Below are 14,154 nucleotides of genomic sequence, written 5' to 3' on the forward strand. Positions count from 1 at the left end.
GCCTTTAAATTATCAGAACACCTGAATGGAATCAAGGGTAACTTTCCCTGCCAAAGGTATATGAGACAACGCTAGCAATATCAAATAATTAGGCAGCCCATCTGCCCGTGAATTTGACCTCATGATCTACAAGGACGGAAGCAAAGAAAACACATAATCTATAGAATAAATGCCATACTGTACTTGCATCCATATGGCTGGCAAAACGTGTAACATATTATTCTTGGTTTACACATTGCTTATATAAATCTAACACAGATGCCTCACTCTTCTGCTCTGCCCGTGCCATTCAAACCAGACAAATTCTGGGAAGGGTTTCACTTAAATGCTACTCTTTCACACACAATTCCTAACAAAATGAATAAGGTTTTCAACAGAGCATGGATTGCATGGCGGATTTTGCCCTATGGTTTCAAGTAGCTAACTGAAACATGATCAAAAGTACTTTCCACAAGTTCTTTCGCCAGTTGTCTCCACCCTGAGGTACATGGGGATGCCTAAGGCATCAGTGTCATAAATCTTCACATTATTAGGACACTTAACGGCCCTCCCTATGAGGAGAGCCTTTACAGGATAATGAATGGTGATAGGTTTCTCAGTTAGAACCTTCATTCATTATGCAAATCTCTGGACTCTTCAAATCTTCAAACATTCTTGCTGACTACTGTGATCTTCTACAACAATCCAAGCCAGGGCTAGCTTCACTGTAGCTTCTGATTGGATCGTATGTGGTCTCCCTTCTGCCTTGTTGCTGTCCTATATTTGGCAATGTGCTTGAAAGCTCAGCAGTGGAGACAGGTACCATTCAATGAACTTGCTCATGAATTAATAAGCACACCTGCTTTATTTCAAACATGACTGTGGAATACTTGTTACTTGCATGATTATCTTTTGTAGTAAATGCATCAATAGGAAGCAGCCCTCAGCCTTTTGAAGTTTTTAATAAGTTGCTTTTGGGCCAGTGGTGGGACAAATAATAATACTGGGGTTGTGTGCAAAGAAGGAAGCTCAGCTCTTGCAACTGGAAAACAAACCAGCTCAGGCATTTTTGATCAATTGAAAGCTCAATGCATTCTAAAAGCATGAAGTGCTCCTATGCTATGAGAAGTAGATGCAATGTACTCTGTAACTGTTGTCAGTAAAACTTTTGCAAGTGATTAGAGATTTGGGACTCAGCTATACAGATGCAAATAAAACATTTTAAGTGTGTTGTAAAGTTCAATAAACAAATGTGACACTAGATGGCGATGGTGAGCTATTGCTAATTCAATATATTTTTCAAAACTTTTTTTAAAAAGCATTTTCACAGCATTTTTTATATGTATGTAGATTCCACCTTGGCTTTTAAAAGTATATTTCTGTTAAGCTATTTTTGTTGTTGCTGTCATGTCTCACAGACAAATTCGTAGTTATTAATACTGTACTTTTAACTTACATGAATTGTAAGTAAAATTCACTCACACACACATACTAAAGCCACACTTGCCCAAGTGTTTCATGCACTCAGTGATATGGGATCAAGTTTATCATCTCTCTCGCTCTTCCTTCTTGTTCTAGGATTGTTCCAAATATTCATCCTCCTCTCGTTAGTCCATTGAAAACCATAGTTGCTCCTCCCCTACTTCCGAAACACAGCTCCCCATCATCACACAGCCAATCTCCAGGTGGGCAGCACTTCTCAGCAAATAAAACATATACGCAATTTCAAAACCAGTCTGCACAGCAGGGACCACAAGGTAATTCTATACTATGTTCATGCATATGTGTGTGCGTGTGTTGATGCACAGTGCGTACAAGAAATGCCAAATGTGTGTGCAGATTCATTGAAAGAGCTGACCAAAAAGGGGATAGTGCACCATGCTGCTTGTCCTGACATCATGGTGCTATGACTTATGCTGTGAAGTGGAATAGAAATAGTAGGAACATATTCAGTATGGTGACAGTACAGTCGGTTGTACAACCCATTATAGACGAGAAGGGTTTGAGGCTGCTATTCTTGTCAGCAGCTAAATGTTCCTCATAATGTTTAGTTATGTCTGGAAGGTCTGCTAATATTTTCATTGACGCTCTGCATTGTTTGATTGGTTACAGTGCTTACTTACATTAAGGCAGCAAATGGCAACTGCACCACATTTATTCTGTATTGAAAGCACTTCATCTTCTGCACTATGAAAGAGGAAAGCTATAATTAACAGTGGCATAATGGGCTGTAATCTGTGATCAATGATAACTATTTATGACTGGTAGAAGCAGCCACACTGACAAGCTAATGCAGTGTCAACCAAGTGCTTTGTATAGGTTTTGAAGCGTACAAATGAAGTAGGAGCTTAAATACAGATGTGGAAACTGTGATAGTGTGTTCTGTTTAGTGCTGCCAAATTTCCTTGTATTTCAATGGAAGGTGCCCTTTCAACAAGACAGAGCTCTTTTGAAAATGTGGACATCCAATGTGAAATGTTTTTATGTTTGTTGGCCTTAGTACTACAGGTGACAGCTGCCTAGACTTTGGGAAAGGGTATGTCCTGTGTATAAGCTAGCACAAAAGAGCAACACACAGGGGAAATCCCCACTCCATCTGTGCCCATTTCCAATTATATACCTGTCCCCACCATTGCCCATTTGATTTGGGTACAAGCAGGGCTACTAGCAGTCATGTGGTCTTACACAAGATGTATAAGGCTCAAGCTCAGTTAGCTGCAGAAATTTCCTGAGTTTAGTATTTTTTGGACTAGTTCAGGTCTGCGTGGCTCAAGCAAGGCCACAAAGCAGCCAACAAGCATCAGCAAATGACAGTATCAAATAAAAAATGATAGTAAACATTAACAGTTTATCATCAACAAAGGATAAACAAAAACATCTATATTAAGCCAAAATCCATAAGTCTTGAAACTAGGCTTATAAGCAAACCTAAATCCCTTTAAATATATCTTTGCTTTAAAAAAAATGGAAATAAAGTGTAATTTTACACTAATTAGCAAACTACAAACAAAATACATTGTATAACATAAAACATCCTATAGTTAAGTATATCCAAAACATTGCAAAACCATGTTTTATATCTGGAAACAACTCATTTCTCCTGCTATAGTCAACAAAAGGGTTCTGTGTTATGAATGTAAGTTGTCACTGGGTTGTGACCAATGCTCCTGGCCCACTCATGCATCAGACACCAACTTGCACAATGACGCTTATCCCTGTCCCCTGCAGCCCTCTGTGTGCCCTCAAAATCTAATCCTGATGGGTTGGGAGACCCTCTGGAGCAGACCCTGGGGAAAGAGGAAGTATGGTTGCAGAAGTGGATACAACCAATTTCATATTTTTCTTTAAATCTGATATAGTGTCTCAATTTAACCACTGAGGCAAATTTGCACAATTTTCCTGACCATTCTTTAGGCTATATCATTGAAACCCAACATTATCCTAGCAGCAGTTATCATATGATCATACCTTACTAGATCATGCACATATTTCAAGAAAAAGAACAACAGGGTCTAGTTGAATTTTATATATTACAGTTATATCTACAGTTATATCTAAGAGTTCAGGAAATCCCACCCCCCTCAAATCTGTGTCTTTACATTCCCACTACATTTGGTAAAAATCCTCTTTTTTCTTGGCACTTCCAGCATATATTGGCGAGTAGTTATTATGTAGTTATTTCTCAGCTGTGGAGTAATGTACTATCTATACATTACATAATGACATAATTTTATAGCAGCTGTCCCTTATGGGCCATGTTTAAAGAAAATGTATGTGCACTGTTCCATAATTTTTATCAGACATCCATTGGGGTATTTTTACCTATATTATTGGGCAAATAAACCCTGTATTCTGTAATGTGTTCTGATTCTGTGTCATACGACAATTTTAGTTTATGGATTTTTGAATGTGTATGACTGCTGTTCTCAATAATTAATTACTCAAAACTCCATTAAATCTCATATTTGCTGATGCACACTAAGATATTCCTACAGAAATGATCTCATCTATAAGTATTCAAAGCAAGTTGCATTTTTCTATTTAGTCTTCAATCTATTTAATCTCAGAATATGTTAACGTGGTGTTCTGACTCACAAAACCTTTAAACCTTAAATAGTTTGAGTTGCAGATTTCAAAGCCAGTATGCACATTGTATTTAATTTGTCGAGCACTGATTCTAAGGGTGATGGGCATGAGCTAAATAATCTTTTATATTAATCGCAAATGCTTTAGTTTTGGGATCAGATATGTCAAAATGGCTTCCAAGCAACTATAAAATCAACCTATCATTAAAATACAAAATAAAACGTTGTTCTTTACCAACCCAATCCTACAGTTGTTATTTTCCCCATAATATCTTATGGACAGTCTCCGATTCTTATTTGAAACATGTTCCATAGGAATTCGGTAACTTATCCAGTCCAGAATCCAAATAATACAATTTGCAATACAAAGTGGATTCAAACTGGAGACTTTCAGACCCTTTCTCATTTTTTTAAATCTTGCATATCTTTCATGTTTTTGATTTTTGCATGTTCTTGTTGCATGCAACCATGACAAGCAGAACAATTTTTTCCTTGCGTAAATGGTCATAGCAAATCTTTCAAAAGCAGCATAATCAATTAAGGTTCCAGTGGACAACAAAAAACATGAAATGGAGCTTGTTGCAATACATTATTTGTCCTTAATAAAAGCTGACTTGATCAGAAGCTGAACAGGTTATTAAATTTAAAAATATTAATGCCACTGAAGCACAATAGCTGATTTATGATAGCTGATAATAACATATAACCACATTACAGTAATAAGCTAAGTAACTATGAAACCACAAGGGTTTAGCTGCTTAAGAGTAAAGCAGAAACAAACATACAGTTATACAGAATAACGTTTGAACTATTGTAATAAGTTTATTCTATAAGAAAATCACACATCCTGTTGGAGGGAAGTGTTGCTTTTTCATTGCAATTTTTCAAAAGCAATTATTTTAGCCAAACACCAAAATAGTACCTTAATTTCAGGCCAAGTAAATGTCATCAATATCCTTAAAAATCAGTTATTTTCTTATAATGAGTGTTTTAAATTAGTAAAGTAGTAGCATGTGCTCAATTTTTTTAACTCTAAAAATGAAAATATAACAACTGTCAACCAAATGTAAAATCTTTGCTCATGAGAGTAAAAGGCATATTTATACTTCTCCTTCCTCTGGGTAATAGAAGTCTCAAAGAAATCCTATTTGGACGCATTATGGATGAGAATGCATGGACAATGGATGAAAACAAAAACCCAGCAGAATTTTTGACTTCAGCTAAAGTAGGATCAGATGGAAATTGTTATGCGTTGAAGGAATTTGGCAACCAAATGAAATAGCACAGCTATTTATATATCTTACATGATGTCTTTTCATAGAGATTTTATGTAATTTGACGAGTTTGACTTATTTGTGCTCATACATTTAAGTGGAATGACATGAACGAATTGGCATTTAATAGGCATATTCCAATAATTTCCTCATTACATCATTCGTTTAAAAAGTGCTTTAGATTTTTGGGTTGTGGCTTGAGGGAAATAGAGGCAACGAGCATACTTTGTGATGTGGTTAACTACAGCTTTTCTGTGTCACATTCAAAGCAAAATTGTAACTGAATGTTATGTTTGGAACACAGTTGATTCCTTTATTAACTGTTATACTTCTACATTTTATTCCACATAAAACATTTAACAGTGATCATTTAAACCGACAGGGTGTTTGGGAAATTCTTCATTGGAAATTAGCTGCCACAGATTTGATTTAAATCTGACAAACTGAAGGAATGCTGAAATCGTTTGGGGTGCGGGGGGATGTCAACTCTGCCGCTGCCGCTGCCAGGACTTCGCTTAACACAAATAGAAATGTTACTTTATGAAACTTACAAAAATAAAAGAGATGGGGGGTGGAGAAAGACCAATTTTATACAGTTCCATGGAATGGTTCATATTTGAGCCCCTTAAGAGTTTGGAAATCCTTTTAAAAGCTCCATGTTTAGATTGCAGTACTAAACCACATGTGGTTGTTAATTGCACTATCGTTATGGGATTTGAACCTTGTTTTAAGCTCCTGCTGTTACTCTGTGTTAGATCTTGAAAGACACTTTGGCATGAAGGACCGACAAATCTGTAAGAGCTTAAGAACAAAATGCTTTTAAAAACCCACAACAATATAAATGTTTCCCCTTCTTTGCCTGAAAATAACAAGAGTAATCTAACAGTAGAATGATGAGTAACATGAAGAATATCTATGACATATTTGACAGAATGTCCAAATTGAAATATCAGCCGGGTAACTGTTTGGTTACGAGTGAGGAGGGAATGACAGTGGGAGACTTCACTCTGAAGTGCAGCAACACTGTAATCTAAGTAATTATTTTGTCATTACTTGAGCATTCAGCAAGCCAAGTTGAATGATACTCATCACAGTATGCTACTTTTATCTGGAATGGAAATGCAGTTGAACTAGTGTTTCTGATTAAATCGGCTGTATTGTCAGTCACTCCGCAGAGCTGCCTGCAAACTAAGGTACTGCAACTCTAGCCATTTTCTCTAGAATTAACATTTTGATCCCCTTAGCACCTGCTAACAAAAGTAGGGAGGCAATTTTAACAGGTCCCTCCTGTGCCACTTCCCATGCTGCCCTCAAGGGTACACACACCCAGCAGATTTGTGGGGGTGCAACAGGGAGAGAAGGTATTAGTGAGGATCTCCTCCTTTATCGGGAGAGACCTTAATTTGATCACAAGGCCTTCCATGATTGGATCAAACACATATGGTCCAACAGTTATTGTAGAGAATCATAGTTGTTGTATTCCAGTGTTTTTCCTGTTGCCATCTAGCAGACTGGCAAAGGACCTGGTGCAGAGGAATTGTTTGCACTGAATGCTGTGATTGCCATGCTGCCATCACCTCTCTTGAAATACGGAGCCCTTTCAAAACAAATTCTGCAGTTCAGTTATTTGGGAGAGGAAGCATGAGCTAAAATTACTCCCCCCCCATCAAACAGAAAAAACCCCTGTATGGATGTCATGCTTTTATTTGAACCCTTGACAGATCATATACCTTTCCTATAAGATGTGGAGATCATGGGAAGAGAAACAAACTGCTTAGAGAATGCTATTTTGAGCGGGGAAAACATGACAAGGAGGATGGGTTAAGCAACCCCCTATACCGCCCCCCATTTCTCCACTTAAATTTACCACTTCCCAAAATGGTTTTTCGTATTGCTGGGGAAACATACATTCAGCAATATGTCATGCCTAATTTGGAGAGAAACATAGGGAAAGAGAGATGACATGTCATCATTTCTGGAAGATGTCTCTACCGGGCAGGCTGGAAAATGTTCAGCTTTTCCCTTAGCAATGCATACAAAGTGCTCATTGGAGCTGAACGGATTGCTCAGTGGAATCCAAGTGTCTCATTGATTCACTGCCCATCTCTAAAGTATACAGTCATCTTAGAAGGTGTGTGCAGAGGACTTCATAGTTCATAAATATAGAAATGAGGATAACTCTCAACATCAATAAGGTACTGTCCTTGAAGTCTCAGAGTGAGATAGCTGATCAGCCTGGCATAAGAGCTCTTTGAATCTCTCAGCCAGACACTCCCTGCCCAATGCCAAAGAGGATATACCTAATTTTATCAAGGCAGCTTTCATTCCGACTCCCTGTCATGTGTGATTGGAAATACCTCCGACAACAAGCCTAGAAAATAAACTCCACAATACCGCTAAAATTAAAAGTTTAAAGATTGATGTCAAACTACAATAGACAGTACCACCATGAAACAAAATTTCATAAATGAAACCAAATGCATATTTCTAATACTAAAAATGCCTGTACAATATCTATTTGCAGGTTATCAAGGCAGCTTTCATTCTATACAGAACTGCTTCCACTATGAGGACTGTTACCGAGCAATGGACTCATCTGTCAACAGTGATGCGCTGTCAGGGGACTCCCATTGCTTTAACCCTCTGCGACAAAATGGCTATCACATCCTTAGTGCACCTATAGCTTCAACAGGTAACTGATCTGGGCTGTACTGGATTAATCTTGCTCAATAATTTATTATAGGGGGGAAGCAAACATCTTTTTTATATTTTATAAATAAGGAAAGTGGGATGCTGCTTTTTTGTATGTATTAAGGTCCTCTAATTCTCTTCTTTCAGAGACTGAATTATCTGACGCTGCACAGCGAGAATTCAATCTCTGAGTCAGGTGTTGCATGAAATGTGTAGCTCTTATCCATCCCCATGTCTCCCAGTATTATCTAGTTGAATCAGACACATGGCACAACAACACTGTATTAACATCACATGCCTGTTTCAGTTAAACATTACTTGAAGGCATGCAGAAGAATTGTCGGCTGGCAGTGACTACATGTTTCATATAATGCCTAGATTAGATCTAGTTCTACAGCTTGATCAGCTAACATTGCAGCTAAAGGTTTCTCTGTTTCATAGATATACAAAATATTTGTAGATTTATCATATCCTTTAATACTGAGACAACTGTTTTTATTTCTGTATTTAAGTTCACAAAATTGTAGCATGGTTGTGGAAATTTTGAGTTTATAAAATGTTACCCAAATATTAGAAAAAGGTATTAAATTCCTATTGGCTTTTTAAAAGGTTTTTTTTCATAATTTCAAATTGCTTATACACATGCAGTCTTTGAGGTGCCAGCCAATAATTTTTAATGCAATTTTAAAAAAATAAATAAATAACCAAAGATGTAAAAACGAAGCTGTAAAATATACATAACTTTAGCAAACTCCTGCTGGCATGCTTAAATCTCTCCCCCCCCCCCCAAGATTCTCTTCATTTGCTTGCCCTTTTCTGAAACTTTTCCAACTCTACAGTATCCCTTTTGAAATGAGGCGACCAGAACTGTATGGTGTATTCCAAATGCAGTTGCACAATAGATTCATATAATGACATTATGATATTGGCAGTTTTATTTTGAATTCCTTTCCTAATGATCCCAACATGGAATTTGCCTTCTTCAAAGCTAATGGAATCCTGGGTTTGATAGGTTCATTGAGTTATTCCCTATGACTCCAAGGTCTCATTCCTGGTCAGGCATTGTGAGTTCAGACTCCATGAATGCATATGTAAAATTATTGATTTTTTGTCCTAACATGCATTGCTTTACACTTATAATATTGAATTTCATTTGCCATTTTAATGCCCCATTCACTCAATTTGGAGAGGTTGTTTTGGAGCTTCACACAATCCCTTTTTGTTTTCATGCCCCTGAACAATTTAGTATCATTAGCAGACTTGGCTGCCTCACTGCTCACCCCAACTCTAGATCATTTCTGAACAAGTTAAAAAGCACAATCCTTGGGGGATTCCACTTTCTACATCACTCTATCTGGAGAACTGTCCATTTCTTCCTACTCTCTGCTTCCTGTTATGTAACCAGTTCCTAGAGTCTTTGGAAAGGTACTTTGCTGAAAGCTTTTGGAAAATCCAAATACATTATGTTAATCAGATGACCTCTATCTATAGGCTTGTTGACACACTTGAAGAACTCCAGGAGGGTAATGAAATAGACCTTACCCTTGCATGTCATCCTGTTTCTGCTACAGCAAGGCTTGTTCTTCTATATGGTTTGTAATATTATCTTTAACAATACTTCCCATCATTTTTCTGGGGCAGACGTTAAGTTAACCCACCTGTAAATTCCAGGACTGCCTCCCCCCATCCCCAGATCCCTTTTTTAAAAAATGTGTTGTATTGAGGCCATTTTCCAGTCCTCAAATATGGAAGCTAATCTTACATATATTACATAGGATATAAGCAAAACAGTCATTTCACAGAAGGTAATTTGCCTCAGATTCAGACTTGTTTATCATCATATGCAGTTACCTTGTTCCAACTAGCACAGGTTAAAATCTAGTAAAAAGTTAAGGATGGATTTTTTAACCTACAGTTGACATTTTTGTATGTTGTTTCATGTTCTCTGCCTTTTTGGAAGTCGCTTTTTTGAAGTTTTTTAAAACATCCTCTATTCAGGTTAACATCAGATTGCAGATTAGGATTAGTATGGAGCAGACTAAATAAACTTTTCAAAAGAAGTCATCGGAGCAAAGAATAATATCATGGCAAGAAACCAAATTCAACAGCCATTGATATTTTTATGTCTGGCGTCTAAACTGCTATGAGATATTTCACTTTGGTACTTTTTATATTTAGGCAAATACTTAAGAGTCTTAAACACAAAAACAAACAACCCTGCAATTCATAGATAATTTGTTGGCCAAATAGATCATTTGTACTCACTGGGTCTTAGATTAGTGTTTCTTTTTCTTGGTTTTATGGTACCATCAATATAAGGGAGATCTCATCTACTAAAAATGCCTGGTATGACCAATCCTATTAACCTGGTATGACCAATCCTATTAACAGAGAATAAATTCTTTATCTTAGTATTTTGGATGTTTTGTGCTATCTGGGTTGTTACAATGGCATCTGGGTTGTCATAGCTTACTACTGTCCATTCTACCACTGTGGGTGAAACAAAACCTAATAAGTGCACATAGGTGCATTTGCTATCATTTATCCTTGTTATCCTTTCTTGCCAACCTTCCTTTGCTGTTTTCCCACTGTTGAAATTTGGATTGTAAACTCCTGGGTTGACTGGGTGGTGGTGGTTATGTTTTATTTTGTCACTTACGGCAATCTGCAAAGTTCCATGCACATTGATAGTATTATATAGAAATAATAAAATAATTATGTACCAAGAGCTGAAATAAAATAAATTCAAGAATGCAACCCAGAGCAGATCTGAGTTCCATGCTTATTCAGATTCTATTGATCATTTGAATGAAAGAAGCTGCCACACAGACCAAGACAGGAGTATATGGGATTTGGTTCCAAATTTATTTCAGCAGAGCGTTGCAGACTGAGCTGTAGCACAGAGGATAAACAAGTTCCTTGTGCAATGGGTCCCACTTGCCGTTTTCTGGGGCTATGTACACACTATACCTTTAAAGTATGTTATTTCCATCTATTAATTTTGGGTGCTGTAGTTTGTTAAGGGTTGCTGGGGATTGTAGCCCAGTGCCCAGAATCCTTTGAGCAAAAGAATGTGTTTTAAAGGTATAGTGTATACACAGCCTGGATGTTTGCTTATACACTCTTTTGAGCATGAGGCTCTCAAAAAATCCTGAAACTGGAGAATGAATTGGACATTGTGGGAAAGGGAGATAAGTTCCAGGTCTTCATACTTTCTCAATCTTTATCTTCATTGTCAGTCAAGTACCTTCCTTCCCGCTGCCCCCCATTCCTACAACTTTCCCTTTGAGCTCCTGTTAGCATAACAATTTAGAAGAAAGTGTGATAACTCTGAAATTTTGTCAGTTCTAAACAGTGGTATTGGAGCCAGAAGATTAAAAGTTGATAGTTTTGAGAGTATTGGCCCTTCTGCAGCATTCTTTAGCATAGCTGTTCACCCCTTTCCCCTTCCCAGCCACATTTTCATCAGCCAACTGCATTTGGTTTCCACAGGTGAAAAAGGATGAAGAGTGCTGTTAAGAGTTGGGTCTCTTACAAACAGGAATTTAAATGATAATAAGGAACAGATACTTGTTCTCCAAAAATGTTTTATAGTTGATAAGCAGCGTCTCTAACGCTGCAGTGCTGTGAAGCTACAAAATGCACAAGGAAGAATTGCAAATGCAAACAGAATGTGTTTTTTTAAGTTTCTGCTGCAGCTGCTCACGTGGCTAGCTGGTTTTAAACTTAAAAGTGACTTGCCTGCATAGCTATACAAGTAGCTGCAAAGTTGAGCTTTGTGTGGTTGTTAATTATCTTTTGCCAGGGTGTTGCACAAATTATATCCACATATCTCTAAGTCATATTTTTAAAACTTAAACAACAAAGTCCTCCATCCATACAACAGCCAAAGGTCCAGCCACTAGAATTTCATTTTAGAAACATATTTTGTGTATCCCCTGACCCAGGATAAATAAACAGTCACTCCCCACATTGTGTCTGTTTAACATCTTACTAGTAAGGCTATCAAGTCTTAATTGGAAATCATTGACAAAGCCATGCAGAGGAATTTTATGCTGTAACTTCAAAGCAGATCACGGTTACTGAAAGTTTTAATGACAATTTGTGAATACAGTGGTACCTCGGGTTACATACGCTTCAGGTTACAGACTCCGCTAACCCAGAAATATTACCTCGGGTTAAGAACTTTGCTTCAGGATGAGAACAGAAATTGCATGGGGGCCCCATTAGCTAAAGTGGTACCTCAGGTTAAGAATAGTTTCAGGTTAAGAACGGACTTCCAGAATAAATTAAGTACTTAACCTGAGGTACCACTGTACTGTATTGAGCAGGAGTGCCAACTTGAATAAAATTGGGGGGGGGGGCAGGTAAGCCCACATAACTGAACACAAGACCTGACGCGCACACACCATTGAAACAGCAGTGCCCATTTGGGGGGCCTCAAATATTTTAGGGGGGGGCAAAGGGTCCTCAGCCCCTGGGAGTTGGCTCCTATGGTATTGAGTGAACAAAGCACAAACAGCTGCTGTGCAACAACAACATGTATCAGAAGCTGTGGAGTTATGACTTAAGCTATGAGCTCAATTGCATATATTTTTCTCTGCAGGCACAAACGGGAGGTTTTGAGAGAACAAGTGGTAGGAAGGGAATGTGCTTGAGCAGCTCCTCTCCTCTTCCCATTCTCAAGCCTACCTGCTACTTTGCATTTAAAAAAATACACAATGAAAGGAAAATTAATCTTAGAACTGAGCATCACATTTAGTTTGTGCCTCGTACTCAGATTGTATTTGCCACCTTTCGTAGTATTAATCAGTCTCATGTGCTTGCCATATTTTCAGGTTATGAGGTCATTTCTGAAGCACAATGTGTGTCGGAAGAAGTAGTTATCAACGGAACAGAAGAAAATAATGGATTTTTCCAAAATGGCACTTTTGATCACTGTTTGAATCACATTCCTCCCATCTATACGGATACCTAAGCCCGGCTAAAATATTTGTTTTCTTTACCATGCTTATGCCTTTTGTATTTACAGAATTGTTGTTCAACTACCTTTACTGTATTTAGTCTGCAACTAAATGTATGTGCTCATTTAAGTCAACCTCTCACATTTTACCAATCTATTTTATAAAGGAATATACTGTACAATTATTGGAATCTATTCCTTTGCTGTGGCACTTTGAAATTGATTCTCTTAAGGGAGAAGGGAGAGCATCCGAAACTGCTTGTTGTGTAAGTTCTTTTAGTAAAATATAAATCTAAATTATATAATATGCTTGTAAAGATTTTTTTTTTTTAAAGTATGTTTTCAATTTAAGAATCCTGGTCTCTTTAATCACAGTTAATTCATCTGGTGTTTTCTTGACTATAAAAGGACTTCTTTAAAAGTCACAGACCTCATGTACATAAAAGTTTTCACTATGCTGAGCTGGTTTTATATTTTCAATTTTACAAGAAAGCATTAAAAACTGGAAAGAAGTCTACTGTCTTTTTTAAAAATAAAATTTCATCTGCCATTTTGCTAAACCTTAACATCAGTGACTTAAGAGCACATGCAGTTGTTTGCTGCAGTTTATATCTTCTTTCCCAAATGCTGTAATTGGTTATCTTCCACTCACTTCTCATAAAACTATTCTTCTTTCTGAATATGCTTTATGATACATTCCTGTGTTAGTATAAATTACCATTTTGATATGGTGCTGAAACTGACTAATTTTGTGTCAAGAAGCAGCTGCCCTGGTCTATAACCTTTGCAGTTACAGAAACCAGTTTACCTTGGTTATTCACAGAGGAAAAGGGAATAACCATATACATGTATGCAACCTGGGGTGGGGCAGATGTAAGGGTTTTTAACACCATCCTCAGCAGCAGCAACTACATGTAGGAGGAGAAGTCTGTGCCTGGAAGTCTATTTATCCAAATGGACTTTTCCTTGCTAGATCATGACCTATGTTTAGCATTATATTGGGTTGCCTTCTCTTTGGACAAGGAATGTTTTAAACAGCCAAAGGTGAATGCAACATTCAAATAATAAATACTCAAAGTATGCAAATGCCTTTGTGCTTCTTGAACCAAGGCCATTATATTTCACCATCGGTTTTCTTTTTTTTAAAGAAAGCAACAGCATA

General features: G+C 37.4%; 1 protein-coding gene across 2 annotated transcripts in view; it reads left to right on the plus strand.

Moving 5' to 3' along the window:
* GLIS1 (GLIS family zinc finger 1) overlaps window positions 1-13,562 on the plus strand; it is a 188,022-nt gene extending 174,460 nt beyond the window's left edge. Inside the window, exons 10-12 of one of the 2 annotated variants that reach the window (XM_053392398.1) lie at window positions 1,558-1,736; window positions 7,863-8,030; window positions 12,868-13,562. In XM_053392398.1, the coding sequence (XP_053248373.1) occupies window positions 1,558-1,736; window positions 7,863-8,030; window positions 12,868-13,007 (487 nt within the window). In that variant the 3' untranslated portion in view covers window positions 13,008-13,562. The remainder of the gene's footprint in view (window positions 1-1,557; window positions 1,737-7,862; window positions 8,031-12,867) is intronic. The other variant, XM_053392399.1, reaches the window with a different exon arrangement.
* The last annotated feature ends 592 nt before the right edge of the window (window positions 13,563-14,154 follow it).

The sequence above is a fragment of the Podarcis raffonei genome, chromosome 6, assembly GCF_027172205.1.
Source record: "Podarcis raffonei isolate rPodRaf1 chromosome 6, rPodRaf1.pri, whole genome shotgun sequence".
In the NCBI taxonomy this organism is placed as follows: Eukaryota; Metazoa; Chordata; class Lepidosauria; order Squamata; family Lacertidae; genus Podarcis; species Podarcis raffonei.